Source organism: Protopterus annectens, chromosome 3.part0 (assembly GCF_019279795.1).
Source record: "Protopterus annectens isolate FY-2018-M chromosome 3.part0, PAN1.0, whole genome shotgun sequence".
NCBI classification, from domain to species: domain Eukaryota; kingdom Metazoa; phylum Chordata; order Ceratodontiformes; family Protopteridae; genus Protopterus; species Protopterus annectens.
Window position 1 is genome coordinate 1,842,583,250 of NC_056731.1, and position 20,376 is coordinate 1,842,603,625.

The 20,376-nt window shown below is 42.6% G+C and overlaps 1 protein-coding gene across 1 annotated transcript in view; it reads left to right on the plus strand.

The window, feature by feature from the left end:
* Positions 1-553: 553 nt before the first annotated feature.
* The window catches only part of WNT3A (Wnt family member 3A), a 461,598-nt gene continuing 441,775 nt past the window's right edge, over positions 554-20,376 (plus strand). Inside the window, exons 1-2 of the mRNA XM_044066035.1 lie at positions 554-609; positions 890-1,131. Of these exons, the coding sequence (XP_043921970.1) occupies positions 554-609; positions 890-1,131 (298 nt within the window). The remainder of the gene's footprint in view (positions 610-889; positions 1,132-20,376) is intronic.

Below are 20,376 nucleotides of genomic sequence, written 5' to 3' on the forward strand. Positions count from 1 at the left end.
AGAGGGCTACGAATGATGCTGAAGTACCAGTTTGAACTGTGAAGTATCTGTTTGCTAGAAAGCTTCAAACCAAGGCAAGGTGTGCTTCACAACATTAAAGACCACAGTCAGATGAATGAAAATAGAGCCTCTGTCTTTATTTCTGGAGGATGTCATTTGCAATGAAGTATAAAGCAATTATGGTGCTTCTCTCTGATTAAAATGGCAAATGGCTTTTAAGGGTCTTAGGCATGAAAGCCTGGCAGGTAGAACACTCCTTAATATTATGGTCAGGTCCGAAACAAAAGAGACACTGGGTATGCCTATTCTTATAAAGGATCTGTCTACACAGAGCCATTTCCCTCTCTTAAATGACATGAAAAAGGTCAATAATAAGAGAACAAAAATCAGTAATGAAGAAGAGTCCTCAGCTGTCCTTAGTGAGGGCAAATACATCTTTTCATACAGCTGACAGACCAAGCTTCAGATTGAGCCTTGTCTCTTGTGCTGGCAGCAAGAACATTCTGAGGATTTTTATATTTACACTTCCCTTAAGTACCAACACGTAATTCTCATGTCTGTGTTGAAGATTGGACATATGACCTGTGAGGAAGGAGCTCCTAAGTTTTGGTATGTTACCAAGATATATGATATCCTTGACAGGATAAGTCTTACCTGTTAGCATTACTGCAACAGTAATCTAGTGAAGAACTTCAAGTCTGCTGTCAGTAGAGTTTTTGTTTTTTAATTAATAATTTTTTTAAATTAGTTTGGTGTAGAGTGCAATCTTAAAAGTTTCTTTGGGTTAATCATTTAGTTTTGCTTCAGGGAACTGCGAAGCAAGAAATATAAATTAAAATGCTTACTATCTGTTTACCTACTACTGCTTGTTCTTGTTTTGTTTTGAAAGGTCATTAGCTGTTGGCCATCATTACACCTCTCTCGGAACTCAGCCCATCCTGTGTGGTAGCATCCCAGGCCTCGTCCCTAAGCAGCTTCGGTTTTGTCGTAATTATGTGGAAATCATGCCAAGTGTGGCAGAAGGGGTCAAAATCGGTATCCAGGAATGTCAACATCAGTTCCGTGGGAGGAGGTGGAACTGCACTACCATCAATGACAACTTAGCAATATTTGGGCCTGTACTAGATAAAGGTAAACAAATTGTACTGCTACTTTGCTTTACTTAGAGAATATGCATACTTCTAAGATGAGCTAAGGAAAGGAATTCACAATCAATACTGATTTCACAGACAGCATGTATCTCTGTGAGGTCCACTGCTTTTTAAAAATGTTGTAAATATTTTAGTTGCCTTTCCTAGATAAAACATTGGACATGACACAGGCATATGTGTAATCACAAGCACACACATGCACACGCACGCACACACACACACACACACACACACACACACACACACACACACACACACACACACACACACACACACACACACACTGTCTTATGACAAATTAACTGGGAGTGAAGCAATAAAATAAAAAAGCAGGCTAGACTATACAGTACAAGATCTTTGTCTAGAGTTATCGAGATTTGCAACTTTAGAACCACTTTATCACTTGGTAATTATCAACAAAAACAAATATAATCTTGAGGATAAAACATTCTAATGTTGTTTAAAAGGAACCTGTTAAAATAATTTTGGTTTAGATGGATTTTGGAACTAAAGAGAAATATTCTCATAAAGAAAGCTATTACTTAGAAGAACAGCAAAATGAGTATTCCTTGCAATAGTAAGCAATCTACAAGATGATAACAGCACAAGAGTGCTGTTAATGAGACATAACCAAGATAACCTTACATATCTAATGACTGCTTTTATAAATTTGATTTCTTATTTTAGAAATTAAATTCCACAAGAAGTATCACTAGCAGTCAACAACCAGACTTCACATTACTTTAGTAAAGCCAATTCATTAAAACTTAAAGCCAAAAATAATTAAAATAGGTCGATTAAGCCCTTTCATCCTGTACATAGTAGGACATCAGAATCACATTCCTACAAAGAACCCATCTAACACATCAATAAATAATAAAAGATTGCAAAATGTTATAAAAACATGTTCTCATGTTCAATAAAGGTTGTACAGGTGTGTTTTTAATATTTGTGTCTTTCGGCTTTTCCCGGTTAGGGGTCACCACAGTGGAACTCCGGTCCACTAATGATTGGCAGTTGATTTTTACGTACCGGCTTGCCAGGCCTGATGCACAACCTTCAAAGAAGGTACGCCCATTCACGCATGTCTCCACGCAGAAGACGTTCTAGCTGAGAATCAAACCGGACAGCGTCTTACTGTGAGGCGACAACGCTACTGCAGCACCACCACCACGGGTACAGGTGTGTTTTTAATATAACTTTTGTAATTCATGATACAGTTTCATATTTAGGCTTGCTCAATTATTTTAATGCACTGTTTCTTTAAGGATGTTTTTTCTTTCACAGTGATTAATTAGTTAATGGACTTTTTATGACATCAAAAGATGGGTGCTTAATTGACCTATTTTAATTTTTTGGTTTTAAGTTTTTAAAGTGGCTTAATTTAAAGTAACGAGAAGTCTGGGTGTTGACTGCTAGCGATACTTCTTGTAGAATTTAGTTGGTTTTGTATCGCTACTCTTTTTGGTGTTACATTTATTTTAGGAATTGTTTGATCAAAATGTATTTTGATTTGATACACTGCATGTTGCATTCCAGTTGTCTGCAGCAAACTCTCCTTTTATTTATTTATGTACATGTGCATGTATGTATGTATGTTCTAAGTAAAGATAGTTTATTTTCACAAACATTCCATCTTAAATCTTATTAAATTAACTATGTCAGCAATGTTAAATCTCTGTTTTTAACCAGAACTATTTTAATTCACAGTTTATTTCTTAACTGGTAAACTGTAATGAAGAACTCTGAATGAGAAATATTACAAGGGCATTAAAAGCTGCAGGTAAACCAGTGCTGTGATGTATAAGGATAATGCCCTGGCTACGAATCAGGTAACCTGGGTTCAATTAGTGTCTGGTGTCTGAGGTACTGGCAGGGGAGAACAGGTATGCTCATCCTGGAAGGGGAGGAGAGGGGGGAGCATAGACTGGGCACACAGATTTCCCTGATGGAGGCTGGGGAAACAATTGTGAAGGGCTTTCTGATGGTGGGGAAGGCAGCTTGTGGGCATCAGCTCCTTGCAGAGGTGAGCGGCAGATTAGCAAAGTTTGCCCACTGTACACCCACTCAACAGGTTTTACCAGGGCACAGATGGGAGTAGTGGGAGTGGGAAAAGGTAGGAGAACACTACCAGCAGCAATATAATGGGGAATTAAGATGTCTTGATTTTCTCGCTGACCTTTGTCACAATTAGTCCAGATAGGTAGACCTGGAGATTGGGGAGAGGCACTTGCAACTAAAAGGTATATGCCCTTTTCCCCACTGTAGTGTGATCCTGCAGTTAGTATATATATATATATATATATATATATATATATATATATATATATATATATATATATATATCTATAGTTGAGGGGGAATTGTGGGGTGTGGGGGGCATAGCCCCCCATCTTGTTTGCTTTATATTCTATTTTACCAAAAACTTCAAAACAATACATTTTAAACAATAGACATGCATAGTTACAATACCAATGACTGTCTCCAGAAGACAATATGTACTTAAACTAAGTGGGGGCTAAGCCCCCCACACCCCTTCTAACTATATATACTAACTCCAGGATCGCACTACAGTGGGGAAAAGGGCATACACCCTTTTACTTGCCTTACAGTAGTCTACACAGTGCCATATATACTAACTGCAGTTCAGTGAAATGAGATTCAGTGAAATGAGGTTCAACTAAACAAAGTAGACCCATATATATATATATATATATATATATATATATATATATATATATATATATATATATATGTATAAAAAAACGAGTAATGGCAGATTGTGGAAATAAACAAAATACCAATTCCTCACTGAAAATCATTGCACTGCTTCTCTCACGATTTGGTCTGGCTATGCTGGAGATTCCTGCAGCTCAAAGACAGTAAAGACCCAGAAGCACTGAATGGTAAAAAGTAAGGACCCACAAGGACTGAATGGTAAAAAGTGATGGGTGAGGGGGTACAGATCCATGATAAGATGGCCTGTAATACAATGATATGGTATGATCCCAGCTATTCTCATTAGGGGTAATGTATAATTATCGACCAAATGATAGGCTATTTCAAGCACAAAAAGAGAAATTGGCTAGGCTTAAAATGGTCCACAAGGGCAGCTAACCTAGTACTTACTTATGAACCTATGACTGCATAAAACAGGTCATAAAGGTAACTATAACAATTTCTCTTTCCTCATTATGAAAATAATTGTGTCATATTTGGTACCGCTGATATCCAAATCTTGAAAAAAGCACAACATTGAGAAACTGGGCACTTATACGATAGCAAAAAATCTGGGAAATTTTCGCAGTGAATACAGAAAGGTTCTTAGGTGAATGCCACACAAATAGAAGATCTGGAGGAAGAGAAGGACAATTTGAAACTTACAAATGGTGTGCTTTTCAGTATCTGCACAATGGTTGAGTAGGTTTAGAGCACTATAATGACTGCTCTGGTTGAAACCTTAGAATGCCGTTGCAGTACAGTAGTGAGTGGATCTCACAAAAATAAGATACATTGTTATACTACGATAGACTTTGACAACTTCAGTGTCAGCACTTCAATGTCCTATTCCAATGCCACAGTGACATCAGATAAGGCAGACTGCTTGCCAATTCAGACTGAAATTTCAAGAAACCAAATTCATATTTAATTTTTGTCGGTACTATATGGGCATATTTTATCTGCTGAATCGAGGAAAGTACAGTTGTGTAAGGAAAACTGGGCCTATATTAGAAGCATGAAACTGCTTTTGAGCGAACACGTAAAGAGCGACACATATTCATCGAACCACATTTAAGCGATTCAATAAATATGTCACAGGGCAAGGAAGTAGTTGGCCAACTACATTCCTTCGCTATAGTGCGATCTCGGAGTTGGTATATTTAGTTAGAGGGTGTAGGGGGGTGTGGGGGCGAAGCCCCCCACCTGATAATGGTTTTTAATTTTTATTTTTTCTGAACAGCTACGTGAATTTTTTTCACTAGGAAACAATTTGATTATGTGGCTGTTCACTATTTACAGGTTTTGGGCATTATGCGTTGACTTTTAAGTAGTCGCACATATGCGCTTTCGTTGTTCTGATATAGACCCAGGAAAACTTACTGTAACAGTAGATGTTTAAATGATCACTGCTGCCATAGCCTTAGTTGTAAGGGTCATATCCTGCTAAGGATATAACAGCTGGCCAGCTCCCAAGCCCTTTAGAGCCTTCCTGCCAGTAGAGAGAGGGAGGCTGAGTCCTGAAATGACAATGCTAGGAAAAACAAAAAATAAGTGCCCACACCCTGGCTTAAAAAAAGACACCAAAAAACAAGGAGGATGGAGAGAGGGAGCAGCTAATACAGAAGTGATCATTTGAATATCTACTATTATGCTACATTTTTCCTTACACACCTGTCCTATGTTCTATATATCAATCACTGCTGCAGTAGCCATAACTATATGGATTGATTATATTAGCTGACTACATTTGGGAAGTGGAAGGAGAACAGTCCAGGAGCCCCTGGATAATGGCCCTAGCAAAGCTTAATCTGGACCTAGGGAAGGAATCAATCTTATAGTGCTTTGTAAAAATATTTATATAGGACCAAGCAGCAGCTTCTAGAATACTTATAGGATCCAACCCTTTCCAAAAAGCCATAGATGAAACCAAGCCATGGTAGAGTGGGCCTTTGCCCTGCCTGAAATAGCTTTGTTATGGTTAATATAACAGAAGGAAATACCCTTAAACAACCATTTGGAAGTAGAATATTTTGATACAGATTGTCCCTTGTTACCTTCACAAAAAAACAAGCAATTTATCCAAACATCTGAAAGATTTAATTATGTCAAGATAGCACCTGAGTTGTCTGTGGACATTCAAGGTATGGATTATCCTTTCTCCTTCATTTTTAGGTTCAAGAACAAAAATGGGGAGATGGACAGCCTGGCTTAAAGTAAACACAGATACCACTTTAGGCATAAAAGAAGGATTAGTACTCAAAGAAACCCTGTCTCTATGGAAAATGAGGTAGAGCTGACTCACCGCAAGAGCTTGCAACTCCGATACTCTTCTTGCATTGGTCAGAGCAATCAGTAAAACTGTTTTCCATAAGAATTTCAAGTCATTTAGGTTATCTGGTTCAAATGGAGCAACTGTTAGCTTCTTTATCACAAAATTAAGATCCTAAGGAGGGGCCACCGTTTTCTTGGACGTCTCTTATGCAAACCCCTTTCAAGAATATTTTGACATGAGACTGCATTGAAAGAAAATGATCCATTGTCAGACACGCTGAAATGGGGGATGAATGAACCTTGGATAGACGAATATGATAAACTATAGGATAGTATCTCACACAAATATTGTAGAACCAGAAAACAACTAGCCCTGCATGGGTGCTGGTTATGTCGATGGCACCAACTAGGAAATCTTTTCCATTTGCTAATATATGATTTTCTAGTAGCACACTTTCTTGCCTCCATTAGTACCTGCTAAACATCCTTAGTAAGCAGGTGCATAAAAGGAATTAAAACCCTGTCATTCAGGCAGTCAGTGGAAGTTGACTGATGTAAGGGTGTATCAAACACCCATTCTTGTGTGAATAAAGCTAGTCTGTGAGGAAGCTTGTGGTAATTGCCCCTGGCCAGTTTCAAAAGAAGGGAGGACTATGGTTGCCTGGGCCAGAAGTGAGTCACCACAATGTTTTTGTGGGATACCTTCTCAATCTTGAGGAGTACCATGGATATTAGTGGAAAGGGTGGAAAAGCATACAGGAATATCCATGTCCAGGGAAACGAAAAGGCATCTGTCTTCCTGGCCTTCTTGCATGGAGTCCTGGAACATAATCTTGCCAGTTGATTGTTCAGAGATGAGACAAAGAGGTCTACATGAGGAAATATTGGAAGATGCCCTAATCTAGTTTCCATTTGCAAGGAATATCCTGGTCCTGCTGAGCTTGTCTTCCAAACAGTTTTGCTCTGATGGAATGTAGGATGCCTGTAGAGTGAGATTTAGCTGGGAAGCTGTATCCCATGCTAACATGACTAGTACGCAATGGGAGTACGATGTGGTTCCTCCTTGCTTGTTGATGTACCACATAACTGTGATACTGTCTGTAACTACTTTAAGAGGTCTCGGGGATCAAAGATGGTTCAGAGAGTTGAGTGCCTTGATTAGGGTAAGCAACTTCTTCATATTTATGTGCTTGTGTCTGTCCTTGGTGTCAACACCCCCTGTACTTTTATCCCTCCTGAAACTGTTCCCAAAGCAAAGTCTAAAATACCTGTGGTGGCTAACTGCTTTGGAACAGGGTGGATAAGGGGAGAACTGAAACAGGGGGGATAAGGGGGGAACTGGATTTAAGGCTATTTGTTGTCTTCACCAAAAGATTTCATCTGATAAATTCCACTGCTATGATTTGAAAAGCTAAAAGGTGTTGATGCTGGGGCCAAAGAAATTTCAGATACTATTGTATCTTTCTCATGTGGAGTATTACCAGGGGTATTACGAGAGTCATGGATGCCACAAGACCCAAAATACTGAAGTATTCCCTCATAGTAACAGACGTCTGAGTGGGAAACCTTAGAAATAGCTCTAAATAAAGATCAGATGTCTGAGTGGGAAACCTTAGAAATAGATCTAAATAAAGATCAGATGTCTGAGTGGGAAACCTTAGAAGTAAATCTAAATAAAGATCAGATGTCTGAGTGGGAAACCTTAGAAACAGATCTAAATAAAGATAAGATGTCTGAGTGGGAAACCTTAGAAATAGATGTAAATAAAGATCAGATGTCTGAGTGGGAAACCTTAGAAATAGATCTAAATAAAGATCAGATGTCTGAGTGGGAAACCTTAGAAATAGATCTAAATAAAGATCAAATGTTTGAGTGAGAAACCTTAGAAATAGATCTAAATAAAGATCAGATGTCTGAGTGGGAAACCTTAGAAATAGATCTAAATAAAAATCTATGTTTTTTCCTGTGGAATAAATGTCCTTAGAAGTGAGGAGTCTAGTTGACATCCCAGGAACATTCTGGATATTCTCTTGGAATCTCAGCTTGTGTAAGAGATATCTCATCCAAGACAGAGACTCCTGACACTTTGAAAAAAAATCTGCAAAGATAAGTTAGTCATCTAAATATGGAAATTGTGGATACCCTCTAGCCTGCAATGAACTGTAACTGGAGCTAGACACTTTATAAAGACTCTTAATGCAGTGGATAGTCCAAAGGTTAAGGGAGAGAACTGATAATGTGATCCAGAAACACAAAACCTTAAGAAACATCAGAAGTCTGAATGAATATGGATGTGGTGATAAGCTAGTCTAGTCTAGTGTTGCCAGGAAAGTTAAAAGAGGGAGAAGAGGTAATAAGTTGTAAAGTGGCATCATTTTAAATTTTGGCACTGTCACAAACAGGTTTAGGAAAGAAAGATATCCAAGAATTTTCTTTCCTTGGCATTAGGAACATCTTTGAATCAAAACTCTTCCCCACCTGGGAAGGAGGAACTGGATGTCCTTCAAGGATGCATCTGCAGTCCTTACATATGGGTTGTCCTGCCTCAGGCAGCCCCTCGGTCGGCCGGATTCCAAAGTCTGGGTCCGGCGTCGGCTGATGTCGCCTCCATCCCGACGTCAGAGCGCCTGGGATATAAAAACGTCAGCCGACGCCATCTTCCTCAGTCTTTCTTGCCGCACAGTGCCCGAAGCAGAAGCAGTTCGCAAGTGCCAGTCGGCCAGCTCCTGAGATTTCAGCTAACCGAAGACTTCAAAAAGCTAAGTACCCTGTTGGGGACTCTTTCTTGCCTCAGCCAATGTCAGATCAAACGGTTAAAGTTAATAATTGTTTATCTTGTGGGAAACAAATACCTCATAAGAATTTCCACTCTTACTGCCTACCCTGCCTAGGCCCAGACCACGACGTCTCGGCCTGTGCAGCCTGTGCTTCTTTCAATACACGCACTCTTAGGCGTCGGGCGGAGTTCGCAGAGGAATTTTTTGGGGAAAAATACTGTTACACTATGCCGTCGGAGCTTCCGACTCCTCATTTACCCAAAAAACGGAAGGACAAGGACCGACACACGCAGTCCGTGGTTTCAGCCGAAACCATGCCCAGGCCTACCGCGAGTGTCTCGGTCTCTGCCGAAACCGAATCCTCGGTGCTTCCGACCGACGAAACCGCACAACCGACAATCTCGGCCCCGGAGGCCACCTCTGAGTCGGTTATAGAATTTCCTACTGAAACCGGTGCTCTGGAAATTTCCGACACTATTTCTCTAGATAAGACTACTCCAGCACGTGGGGCAGCCAGGCCTCCTGTATCCATGTCCATTAAGGCATTTACACGTGCTAAAGCTGCTAAACAGCCAAAATCTCTCCCTCCCAAGACTATTCCTCAAGGATCCACTACCGGTTCACAGATTTTGAGTTTAGCTGAGGACCTTATTTCCCTAATTAGGGGCTCTCAGCCACATCCGGACAGGGGCTCTCAACCACCTCAAGACAAAAGGCCCAGGGTTGAGCAGACAGATCCCCAGTCTTCCGATGAGGCCTCAGATGACTCTGCCCTATCAGACTACCAGGAGGAGGCCTTTACGGCCTACGAGGATTCTGATGCAGAGGAATCTATACCCTCGGCCTCCCCTCCTGAAGAGTTGTCCTTTGGGGAGACCCTCCACTCCATGAGAGAGCATTTCAAATGGCAGGGCCAGGAATTCTCTGACTCCAGGAAAAGATTAAGAACTTTTTTTGCATTTACCTCAACATAGACCTTTGGCTATTCCTCCGGTTTTAAATGTCATTGATGATGTGTACTCTGAGTCTAGTATTTCCCCTGACTCCCTTCCTCCGGCTCCTGTCAAACCCGATAGGTACTACAGGGTCCCGGACTCACATCATTTCCTTTACAAGGGCCACTCTGCCGACCCAGAAACTATTTCCCAGGGCCCTAAAGGGGTTGCAACCACCACTACTAAAAACCCACTCCCTTCTGAAAGGGAGTCCAGGGCTTTAGAGAGATGGGGTAAAAAAGTGTATACTTCTTCCACTCTTTCTATGAGAGCATTAAATTGTCAATTCCATATGATACAGTACCAAGTGTATTTGTTAGATGAATTGCATAAAAAACTTTCTTCACCTGAACCCCTAGATCGCAAGGCACTTCAGGATCTGGTACATAACTCCCAGCAGGTTAGCAACCATTTCTTGCAGTGTGGTTATGATGCATTGGAAGCTTCATGTAGATAAGCTATGACAGGTGCAGTCATACATAGACATGCTTGGCTGAAGGAACAAACACTGCCAGATCATGTTAAAACAAAGCTTCTGGATGCTCCGCTAGAAAAACAAAAGTTATTTGGCTCCACGGCTCAAAAAGTCTTACAGAAATTTGAAGAAAAGGCTAAATCAGTACAAACAGTCAATGATTTCCTACAGGTCCAGCCACCAAGATTCAGCAGAAATTGACCTTCTAAGAATTGGTCCTTTCCGGACACAGACAGGTTTCAAAGAGGCAGAAACAGGCTTGCCAGAGGTAGAGGGCAAGCTCGAGGCTCCTACAGAGGATGTCAATGGCAGCCTCCAAACCAGAGAGGTGCTGCAGGACCTACAACTACTACACAAGGACCATCTCAATGACTTGACTATGACCCTGCCAACCAGGGCTCAATTGGAAGCACCTTTGGGCGGAAAGCTATCTTTATTTTCAAAAAATTGGCACAGTATTACAAAGGACAAATGGATACTGCAAATAATAGACAAAGGATACAGATTCCATTTTCATACATTACCAAACAGACAAGGCATGCCAAACCTGCCACCAAACCAAAGGGCAGAGGCTTTCAGACAAATTTCCAAGCTACTTCAAATGAGGGCAATAGAAAGGGTTCCTCTCTCAGAACAAGGCCAAGGATTTTATTCCAGACTATTCCTTGTTCCAAGAAAAGAAAAGCAATGGAGACCAATACTGGACTTGTCCGCACTGAATACTTACCTCATCATGCCAAAATTCAAGATGCTGACTTTACAGCAACTCCTTCCCATGCTGGGCAAGGGGTCCTGGCTGGTAACTCTAGACCTCAAGGAGGCATACCTGCATGTCCCTATCAGACAAAGTTGCAGAAGACACCTCAGATTTCTTGCAGGTTCAGAGCATTATCAATTCTCAGCATTGCCATTTGGCTTATCTACTGCGCCCAGAGTATTCACGAAATGCCTGGCATCAGTAGTTGCACATTGCAGACTTCAGGGGATTCAGATTTACCCATACCTGGACAACTGCCTCATACAAGCGGACAGCCAGCAAATACTGGTAGAACACTTAAACTATGTCATCCGACTACTACAGGCCTTGGGATACACAGTCAGCATTCAGAAATCAAGACTTGTTCCATCCCAACGAATAATTTTCCTGGGTGCAAAACTAGATACAAACACCCAGATGGCTTTTCTCACAGAAGAAAAACAAGCACAACTACCGGATTATTTCAGAAATCTGACAACACAAACCCAGCTAACTGCAAGGAAGATCCTGCAGGCCCTGGGATTCATGGCATCTTGCATTCTTCTGATTCCACAAGCAAGGCTGCATATGAGGAAAGTCTCAGCACAGTCACAGTATAGAATCTTTGATCCCCCTCATTCCTTGCCTTCAAAAGGAATTCCTGTGGTGGGCAAAAGCAAGTCAGTCAAACATGGGCCTCCCTTTCAGCAAGCTGCATATCAGCCAAGCCATCACAACGGATGCTTCAGCCCATGGATGGGGAGCTCACATGGAAGGCAGATGCATTCAAGGGCAGTGGACACAAAAAGAATTGCATCTGCACATCAACCAAAAGGAAATGCTGGCAGTGATACATTCCATCGAGGCCTTCAAGCTCTTCCTGCACCAAGGTCACCTGTTAATAAAGACAGACAATACCACAGTTATGTGGTACATAAACAAGCAAGGGGGTACCCATTCATACCCTCTTTGCAGGCTGGCGATGAATCTGTGGGATCTTTCCCTGAAACTCAATATAGAACTACAATCCCAGTTCGTACCAGGAAAATACAATGTTCTGGCGGACAGCCTGAGCAGAAACATCATGGATCCACACGAATGGATGTTGCACCCGGATATATTTCTCCAGATAACACATGCATGGGGAACGCCGGACATAGATCTTTTTGCCTCCCAACACAACCATCAGCTGAGGAAGTTCTGCACAAGGACATACCATCCTCAAGCATGGAAAGTGGACGCCCTCTCATTCAACTGGAATACTCTAACAGAATATGCATTCCCACCTCTTCCATTAATGACCAAGGTCTTACTGAAGATCAGGATAGAACAACCAAAAGTAATCCTGATAGCCCCGGACTGGCCAAGACAACACTGGTACCCACTGTTAAGGAGTATGTCACGCACGAAACCTTGGCCTCTACCACAATGGCCACTTCTTCTGACACAGCACAATTACAAGACTCTGCACTCCAGTCTAAAAACCTTGCAGCTGACAGCCTGGAGAATACCTTGACTCCTCGCCAGGATAAACTATCCAAGAGGGTTCAGGATATCATCATGGAAGCCCGACGGCCTTCCACAAGAAAAGCATATTCAGCAAACTGGAAAAGATTTCGTACCTGGAACACCGCAAAGGGTCAAGATCCGACAATCATGAGCATTCCACATATTCTAGAATACTTGGCTGAAATGCTCCATAATGGCCTTTCTTATTCCTCCATAAAGATCCATGCTTCAGCAATTTCAGCAGAATACAAGACTGACCCACCTGTATTCTCTCATCCTCTGCTAAGACAGTTTCTAAGAGGGATAAAAAACATCAACCCTCCAAGGAAACCACCAGTGCCTACATGGGACCTTAACTTCATGTTGGAAAAATTAACTCTTCCTCCCTTTGAACCAGCAGCATCTTCAGAACTACAATTCCTGTCTTGGAAGACTGCCTTCCTCCTGGCCATAACCTCAGCGAGAAGAGTATCTGAGTTACAGGCCCTCATGGCAGTTCAGCCATTTCTCATTTTTCATCAGGACAGAGTCTCTTTGAGAACCAATCCTTCATTCATGCCGAAGGTGGTATCCAGGGTTTCACTGAACCAAGCTATTCACCTGCCTACCTTCTTTCCAAATCCACAAAATAAAGGAGAAAAACTTCTGCATACTTTGGACATCCACAGACAGTTGCGATATTACTTGGACAGAACTAAGACTTACAGAAAAACTGACCAACTCTTTGTATGCTGCTGGTGTACAAGGAAAAGCAATTTCCAAACAGACAATTTCAAAATGGATAGGAAATTGCATTCGGTTCTGTTACTCCTGTCATGGAAAAGCTGTGCCAGCTAACATTAGGCCTCATTCCACCAGAGCAACAGCCACCTCCACAGCCTTCTTAAGAGGGGTGGCTACAAAGGACATATTAGAAGCTGCTACATGGAGCTCCGTGCATACATTTTCCAAGCATTACAATTTGCCCATATATTCCAGATCCAGAGCAGGTTTTGCTACTGCAGTCCTGCAGGGCATGTTAGCTACACCATCCTTTTCTTAGGTCCTACCTCCCCCAGCTTGGCTATGGTATTCTACCCATATGTAAGGACTGCAGATGCATCCTTGAAGGACATAGTACAGTTTTGTACCTACCATAAATGTAGATGTCCGATAGGTATGCATCTGCAGTCAGGATTTCCCTCCCTCCTTCCCCTCTGTGGTATATTTTGGATACCTATCCCTCTTTTTAGCTAGCTGGGGTTATCTTTTATGGTGTATTTGTTTTTTATTGCTGTGCATGTTTGGAATTTTTCATTTCTCCAAATTTAGCCTTACTTAGAGGGCAACTGGCATCTGGGGCAAGAAAAACTGAGGAAGATGGCGTCGGCTGACGTTTTTATATCCCAGGCGCTCTGACGTCGGGATGGAGGCGACATCAGCTGACGCCGGACCCAGACTTTGGAATCCGGCCGACCGAGGGGCTGCCTGAGGCAGGACAACCCATATGTAAGGACTGCAGATGCATACCTATCGGACATCTACATTTATGGTAGGTACAAAACTGTACTTTCTGTCTCTCCTTAGGACAGTATGTGATGAAGAACTGGTGGAACAAAATAGTCTGATCTGTAGGGTGAGGAATGACCTCCTGAAAAGGAGGAATTTCCTCCCACTGCCATCTGTAACACCTTAATGAATGACTTTCACATTCCAATTGACTGAAACTAACTGTTGCCAAAGAGAGAAAACTGAGATTCAGACTTTCTGGAAGAAAAAAGAGGCTAGGGTGGGAGGGGTTCACAAGGTCTCTTGAGTAGTCATTCAGACTTATTGGACTGTCATTCAGACTTACTGGACTGTCCTTAGTTTTGGATTGTTTGAGACTTATTTATGGAACCCCCTTGCCATTTCCTCTTAGAACATCTGTTTACCTGTATTTTATTGAGACTGTTTACTCTGTTTTTGCCAAAATTGGATGGGAAGACAGAAAATCCCTTGGAAAATTTGGAAAAGGAGAGCTGAAGAGATTTTCTGGATCAGCTTGCCCCTTTCATCACATTTTTTTATCACCTCTGTAGCAGAGGAAAATTTAAAATCTCATTTTTAATATCATAATATCATCTGGGAGGTCCTGAGAATGTAGCCCCATAAAACCTCCTCAAAACATTACCAATGCCCATAGCCCTAGAACAAGTATCAACAGAGTCATACACACACTGCACACAATGAATGACCTGAGCAATAGAAGAAACAAAGTTATTTACAACATATTTTCCTAACAAGAAGAAACTGCAGATAAAACATTCCTCATGGTGTCACAATTTGTCAAAACAAATTTCAACATATGAACCTGACAATTCAAAATTCTGAAAATCAGAATTGCAAAACTATACTCTTTTCTCCATACATATCAATAATTTCCCATCCTTATTAGAAATAGTAGATTTGGAATTAAGTAAGTGCTTAGCAGCAGTAGGATCAACTGAAGCTATAGTTACTGGACCAGGTTTAGGAATAGTGGTGCAGCAGTTAGTGTTGTTGCCTCACAGCAATAGGTTCTCTGGTTGGATTCTCAGCTGGGGTGCCTTCTGTGTGGAGTCTGCATTCCCTCCCTCCATTTGCATGGGGTTTTCTCCCTGGGCCTTCACTGAAAATGGGCTCTGTTCCAGTCAGACTTTCCAGTTAAACAAATGTTAAATAAATAAATAAATGAATAAATAAATAATATGGAGGAACTTTATACATCCTTCCTGCCTTTTCAAGGGCAGCAGGCTGACTATCACGAAAACTTCAGGCAGCAATACAAATATCCTCTAAAGCAGACAGAATTGGAGGAATAGGTGTAAGCTCTGGAAAATCCTTATGTAACAATTCCTAGTATTTTCTGAGGGACTGAGAAACCTCTGTATTTTCCCACTGAAAACATTGTCACATTCTAGCAATAGTGTCAGAGAAAGAGAAACCCCCACAGGGAGAATCAGAAACTGAATCAGAAATCTGAGGAAAAGACCTTGTATCCATCCCTGCACTGTCCTGTTTAGAGTCAGAATCTTGACTCTCTTCAGGAAAAGATGAATGCATTTTTCTTTTACCGGAAACTACTTTACAAGTAGGATCAATATCCTGAATTAAATCCTGAGCCAGGCATAGTAAATTACCTCTTTCAAAATAACATGTTTTACTTTTTTGTTTCTTCCTCCTACCCTTCTTTTATTATTACTGGCCCTAGCGCCCTGTCTTTGCTGGGTCAACCAGCTACCTGCCCCCAGGAATTACTTTGATAATCACCAGGGTGGTCACAGATTGCAGGCAATGGGGCTCAGCATGTATGAGCTTCTACCCGGGGGGGTGGGGTGGGGGGTCTTACTTTGGCCTAGTCTATTACACCCCCCTTTCCTTTGTGGTAGTGTGGTCAAGCTCTGGGGGGTGTAATGTGGGATCCTCAGAGTATCACCCCACTTCCACAGGAGCTCACTCAAACCCCACTGCCTCCTGCTGACCACTCTTCCTCTGGTGATGTCCCTAGATTCCACCCATGATCATCTTGAGATGCTCATGTATCTCCCCCCCCCCCCACGATGGGCATGCCCATCCCTCCCTGCCATTCTGTTAGTTGCCGGAGAAGCTAATCGAACACAGGATCATAGGATCATAGGAAGTTACTAGGCTATTGGCCCTGAGGCCCTTACAAGCCTAGCCAAGAATTTAGCCCATGTTCCAACATGTCAGCACCCTATACCACTGTCCAGGGGTGTTATATTCTGTTCCCCATCCAGTTATCCAGGTTGCAGTTAAAAAGGTTTAATGAGGTACTCTGCTTTATGTGGAGAGGGAGTTTATTCCACAAAAGGGGGAGTTTCTGGGACACAAATCTGTCCTGCCAACAAGTCCTATTGATGCCACAGACCAGGTTGAGGTCTTGTGTGTGGTTACTTGAGTGGAGCTTGACTTGCAGATATGCAGCAGTCCCATCAGGGCGGGTCAGAGATTGCTTTGTATGCCAGACAGAGGTCACCTCTGAGGAGTCTGTAGGAGACTGAGTAGAGGGTCATTTTAGCCTATCTGTGCAGGGTAGATGTTTGAGGCCTTGGATTCTCTGGGTGAGGAATCTTTGTGGTCTCTCCAGCTGCTGCATGTGCTTTTTGAGGTACATGCCAAAAGGGGCATTGTATTCAGTAATCTGTCTTATAAGGGAGGAATACAGGGATGTTATGACCACCTTGTCCCTGGATGAGACACCCTTACTAATGAGGTGGGCCATGTAGAAAGCTTTTCGTACAATGGAGGCAATATGGTGGTCAAAAGTCAGTTTGCTATCAACCTGGGTTCGCAAGTCCCTCACGACTGATTGCGTGCTTAGTGCCTTATTATCAATGTGATAATTTGTGGGGATGTCATTCTCTCCAAAAGGGATGATGATGCATTTTTTGGCATTTAGTTTGAGGCCATGTTTCTGGCACAAGTCATTTGTTTGGGTTAGACCCTCTTGGAGGATGTCCACATCACTAGGAGAATTGATGACAGTACCCAGCTGCAGTCATCTGAAAACTTGGTCAGCCATAGCCCACTAGATTTGGCCTGCACCTCTGAGAAGTATATCCCAAACAGCAGAGGCCCCAAGACCGATCCCTGGGGTACACCAATTATTATGAGTCTACTACTTGAGGTAGATTCCCCTATTTTGACTAGCTGGGTTCTATCATTGAGCCAGTTTGCTACTCATCTGGTAACATATGGATTGATGCCTAGTTGAGAGAGTTTATCTATTATACCTGAGTGGGGAATAATATCGAAGCCCTTGGCCAGGTCACGGTAGGTGGTGTGCACTGACTTCCCCTCATCTATGGCCTTGGTGACTGTCTCAAATAAGTCGACCAAATTTAACAGGCATGACCTCCCCTTGACAAAACCAAACTGTGTGGGATCAAGTGTCTGGAGGTTGCTAATGTCCTTGTTAATGAGATCCATGATAATCCACTCCATGACCTTGCAGATCAGGCTAGTTAGGCTGATGGGTCTATAATTTCCTGGATCGGTGGACGCTCCACCTTTGTGCAAAGGAATGACAGTAGCTGTCCTCCACTCGGCTGGGATGAAGCCGGTACTCAGGCTTTGGTTGAACAGGGTGCCTAATGGTGTAGCAAGGTCCTGCCTGAGTTCATGTAGGATGCAGCCTGGGATGTTATTGGGTCCCATGGAGGCTGTATTTTTTGCCTTTGCAAGGGCAGTGATGACTTCCTCCCTAGAGATAAGGGGAGGGAGGCAGGTACTGGGGGTGGCATGTTTTACTGATGGTGGGATGGAGGAGTGAAGTTTTCACTGAATCTGTCTGCCAGCAGGTTGGCTATATCTTATAGGTTCATAGGTAGGTACTAGGCTATCGGCCCAAGGGCCTAAGTAAGCCTAGCCAAAAAGGTTCCCTGGCTTATGCCACCCAAGAAAGTTAATTTCCTGTGCTCCTGTCGAGCAGAGCCACAGAAGTGATCCCAGGGTGTATTTCCTATTTCCCATCCACTCATCAAGATTTTTCTTGAAGAGTGCTAATGAGAAACTTTGCTTTACATAGATGGGTAGCTTGTTCCAGAGTATAGAAGTCTCTGGGACAGGAATCTATCCCTCCAGCATGTCCTGTTTATTGTGGTGACAAGGTTTAGGTCCCTAGAGCATGTCGCTCGGAGGGATTGGGATTTCTTTAGGTGTAGCATGTCCAACAGCTCTGGGCTTACCATAGCTTTATATGTTAGTCAGAGATCTCCTCGGAGTAGGCGATATGCTACAGAGCACAGCTGGAGTTTTTTGAGATGGTCAGTGTAGGGCATCTGTTTGAGGCCAGTAATCCTCTTTGTGAGGTACTTCTGTGGCCTTTCCAGCTGCTTCAGATGTCTTGTGAGGTACACTCCAAAAGGGGCATTGTACTCTATAATGGGTCTAATGAGTGCCGAGTAGAGGGGAACAATGACCTCTTTTTTCCTGGATGAGAACCCTTTTGTGATGAGGTGTGCCACATAGAAGGATTTCTTGACCACTGTGGCGATGTGATTATCAAAGGAGAGACTACTGTCCACCTGGGTCTCAAGGTCTCTTATCACACATTCGGAGTTAAGTAGACTGTCGTTTATGTGGTAGTTCATGGGTACAGAGTTTTTACCAAAAGGGATGATAATGCACTTTTTGGCACTGAGCTTGAGGCCATGCCTCTGACACCAGGCACCTGTCTCAGTAAGGCCCTTCTGTAGGATGTCCACATCATTTGGGGACTCAACTATAGCTCCTAGTTTGCAGTTATCTGCAAACTTTGTTAGCCAGAGGCCTTCTGTGTTAGCCTGTACCTCAGAGAAGTAGATACAAACAGGAGAGGTCCCAGGACTGAACCCTGTGGTACTCCGCTTGTCACTGGTTTGAATTCAGATTTGGAGTCTGCAACTTTTACAGTGTGGGTTCTGTCAGTGAGCCAGTTGGCAACCCATCTTGTGACGTAGGGATTTATACCTAGTTTAGTGAGTTTAGCTATAATTCCAGAATATCTACAGGGTTTGTGTATGTGGTGTCCTTGACCACCAGTTCTGAGCAGATCTGGGTGCTTGGGTGCATAAGAAAGGCTTATGACTGTCTTTAGTAGATGTGGCCAGTTTGGACTCGAAGTTTGCTTTGGAGGATTTCACTAGTACTCTTATTTGCTTGTTCAGGCTAAGGAGAGATTTCTTCCAATTAGACACATGTTCCTTCTTGGTCCTGGACAACAATTTGTTCCTTTTATTATAGAGTTTATTTATTTTAGATGTCCATCAAACAGGTTTACTCTTCCTTGAGGAGGAGGATTTCATCCTGTCTGGTATTCCTGATTCCATGCAGCTATATAAATGCTCATATGGTACTTTAGTGCAAGTTTGGACATTTGTGCCAGTTTCTGTGGAGGGGGAGGGGGCTTTGAAGCTGTTTATACCTTCCCTCAGGAGGCTGTAATCAGCTTTGGAGAAGTTTTTTGTTTGACCCTAGCTGGGGGTGGGGGGTCGGGAGGGATGGCGACTTTGAAAGTGACTGCTTTGTGGTCAGATCTTACCAGGGATGATGACACTGTAAGGATACTGCAGTGGTTACTCATGTTGGTTAAGATATTTTCAACTCTTGTGGGGGTGTCAACCAACTGGTCCAAGGCATTTGCATTGAGGAAATCAAAGAATCTCTGGGCATTTGTGTTTTGGCATGAGTATTTCTTCCAATCTATGGTTGGATAGTTAAAGTCGCCCAGGATCAAGGTAAAGGGTTGAATCCTGACAAATTCGAAGAGGTCCAGATAGGTGGAGTGGGTATTAGTCTCCTGGATCTTAGTCAGGGCTTTATCCCTGGATGCCGCTGCAGCAACCTCTATCCAAAGAAAATTGAGGAGCGGTAGATATATGCTTGGTTATCTGTTTATTTTTGACAGGAAAAGTTGGGCCAACCATGTTATTAATTGAAGCAGCAGTTTCCCCAGGGATGGGCATAGCATTCTGACATAACAAGGAAAACTTCTCTGTTCCCTCTCCAAGGACTGACAAGTGTGGCTCTCCCTTGCCCACTGAGGGGACCCCAACAGCTGAAGAGGATGTGGCTAACCTTAGGTCCATAGTGGCAGCAGGTGGTATACCAGAGGAATCCAGGATAAAAGTTGAGTGGTCTGAGGTACTACAAATGGCCACAGCAGAGTCATCCATCTGTGTCTGAGGCAAATTGCTAGCCTGCTGTGGTGGCAAAGGCTGTTTCCTTATTTTTTTTATTT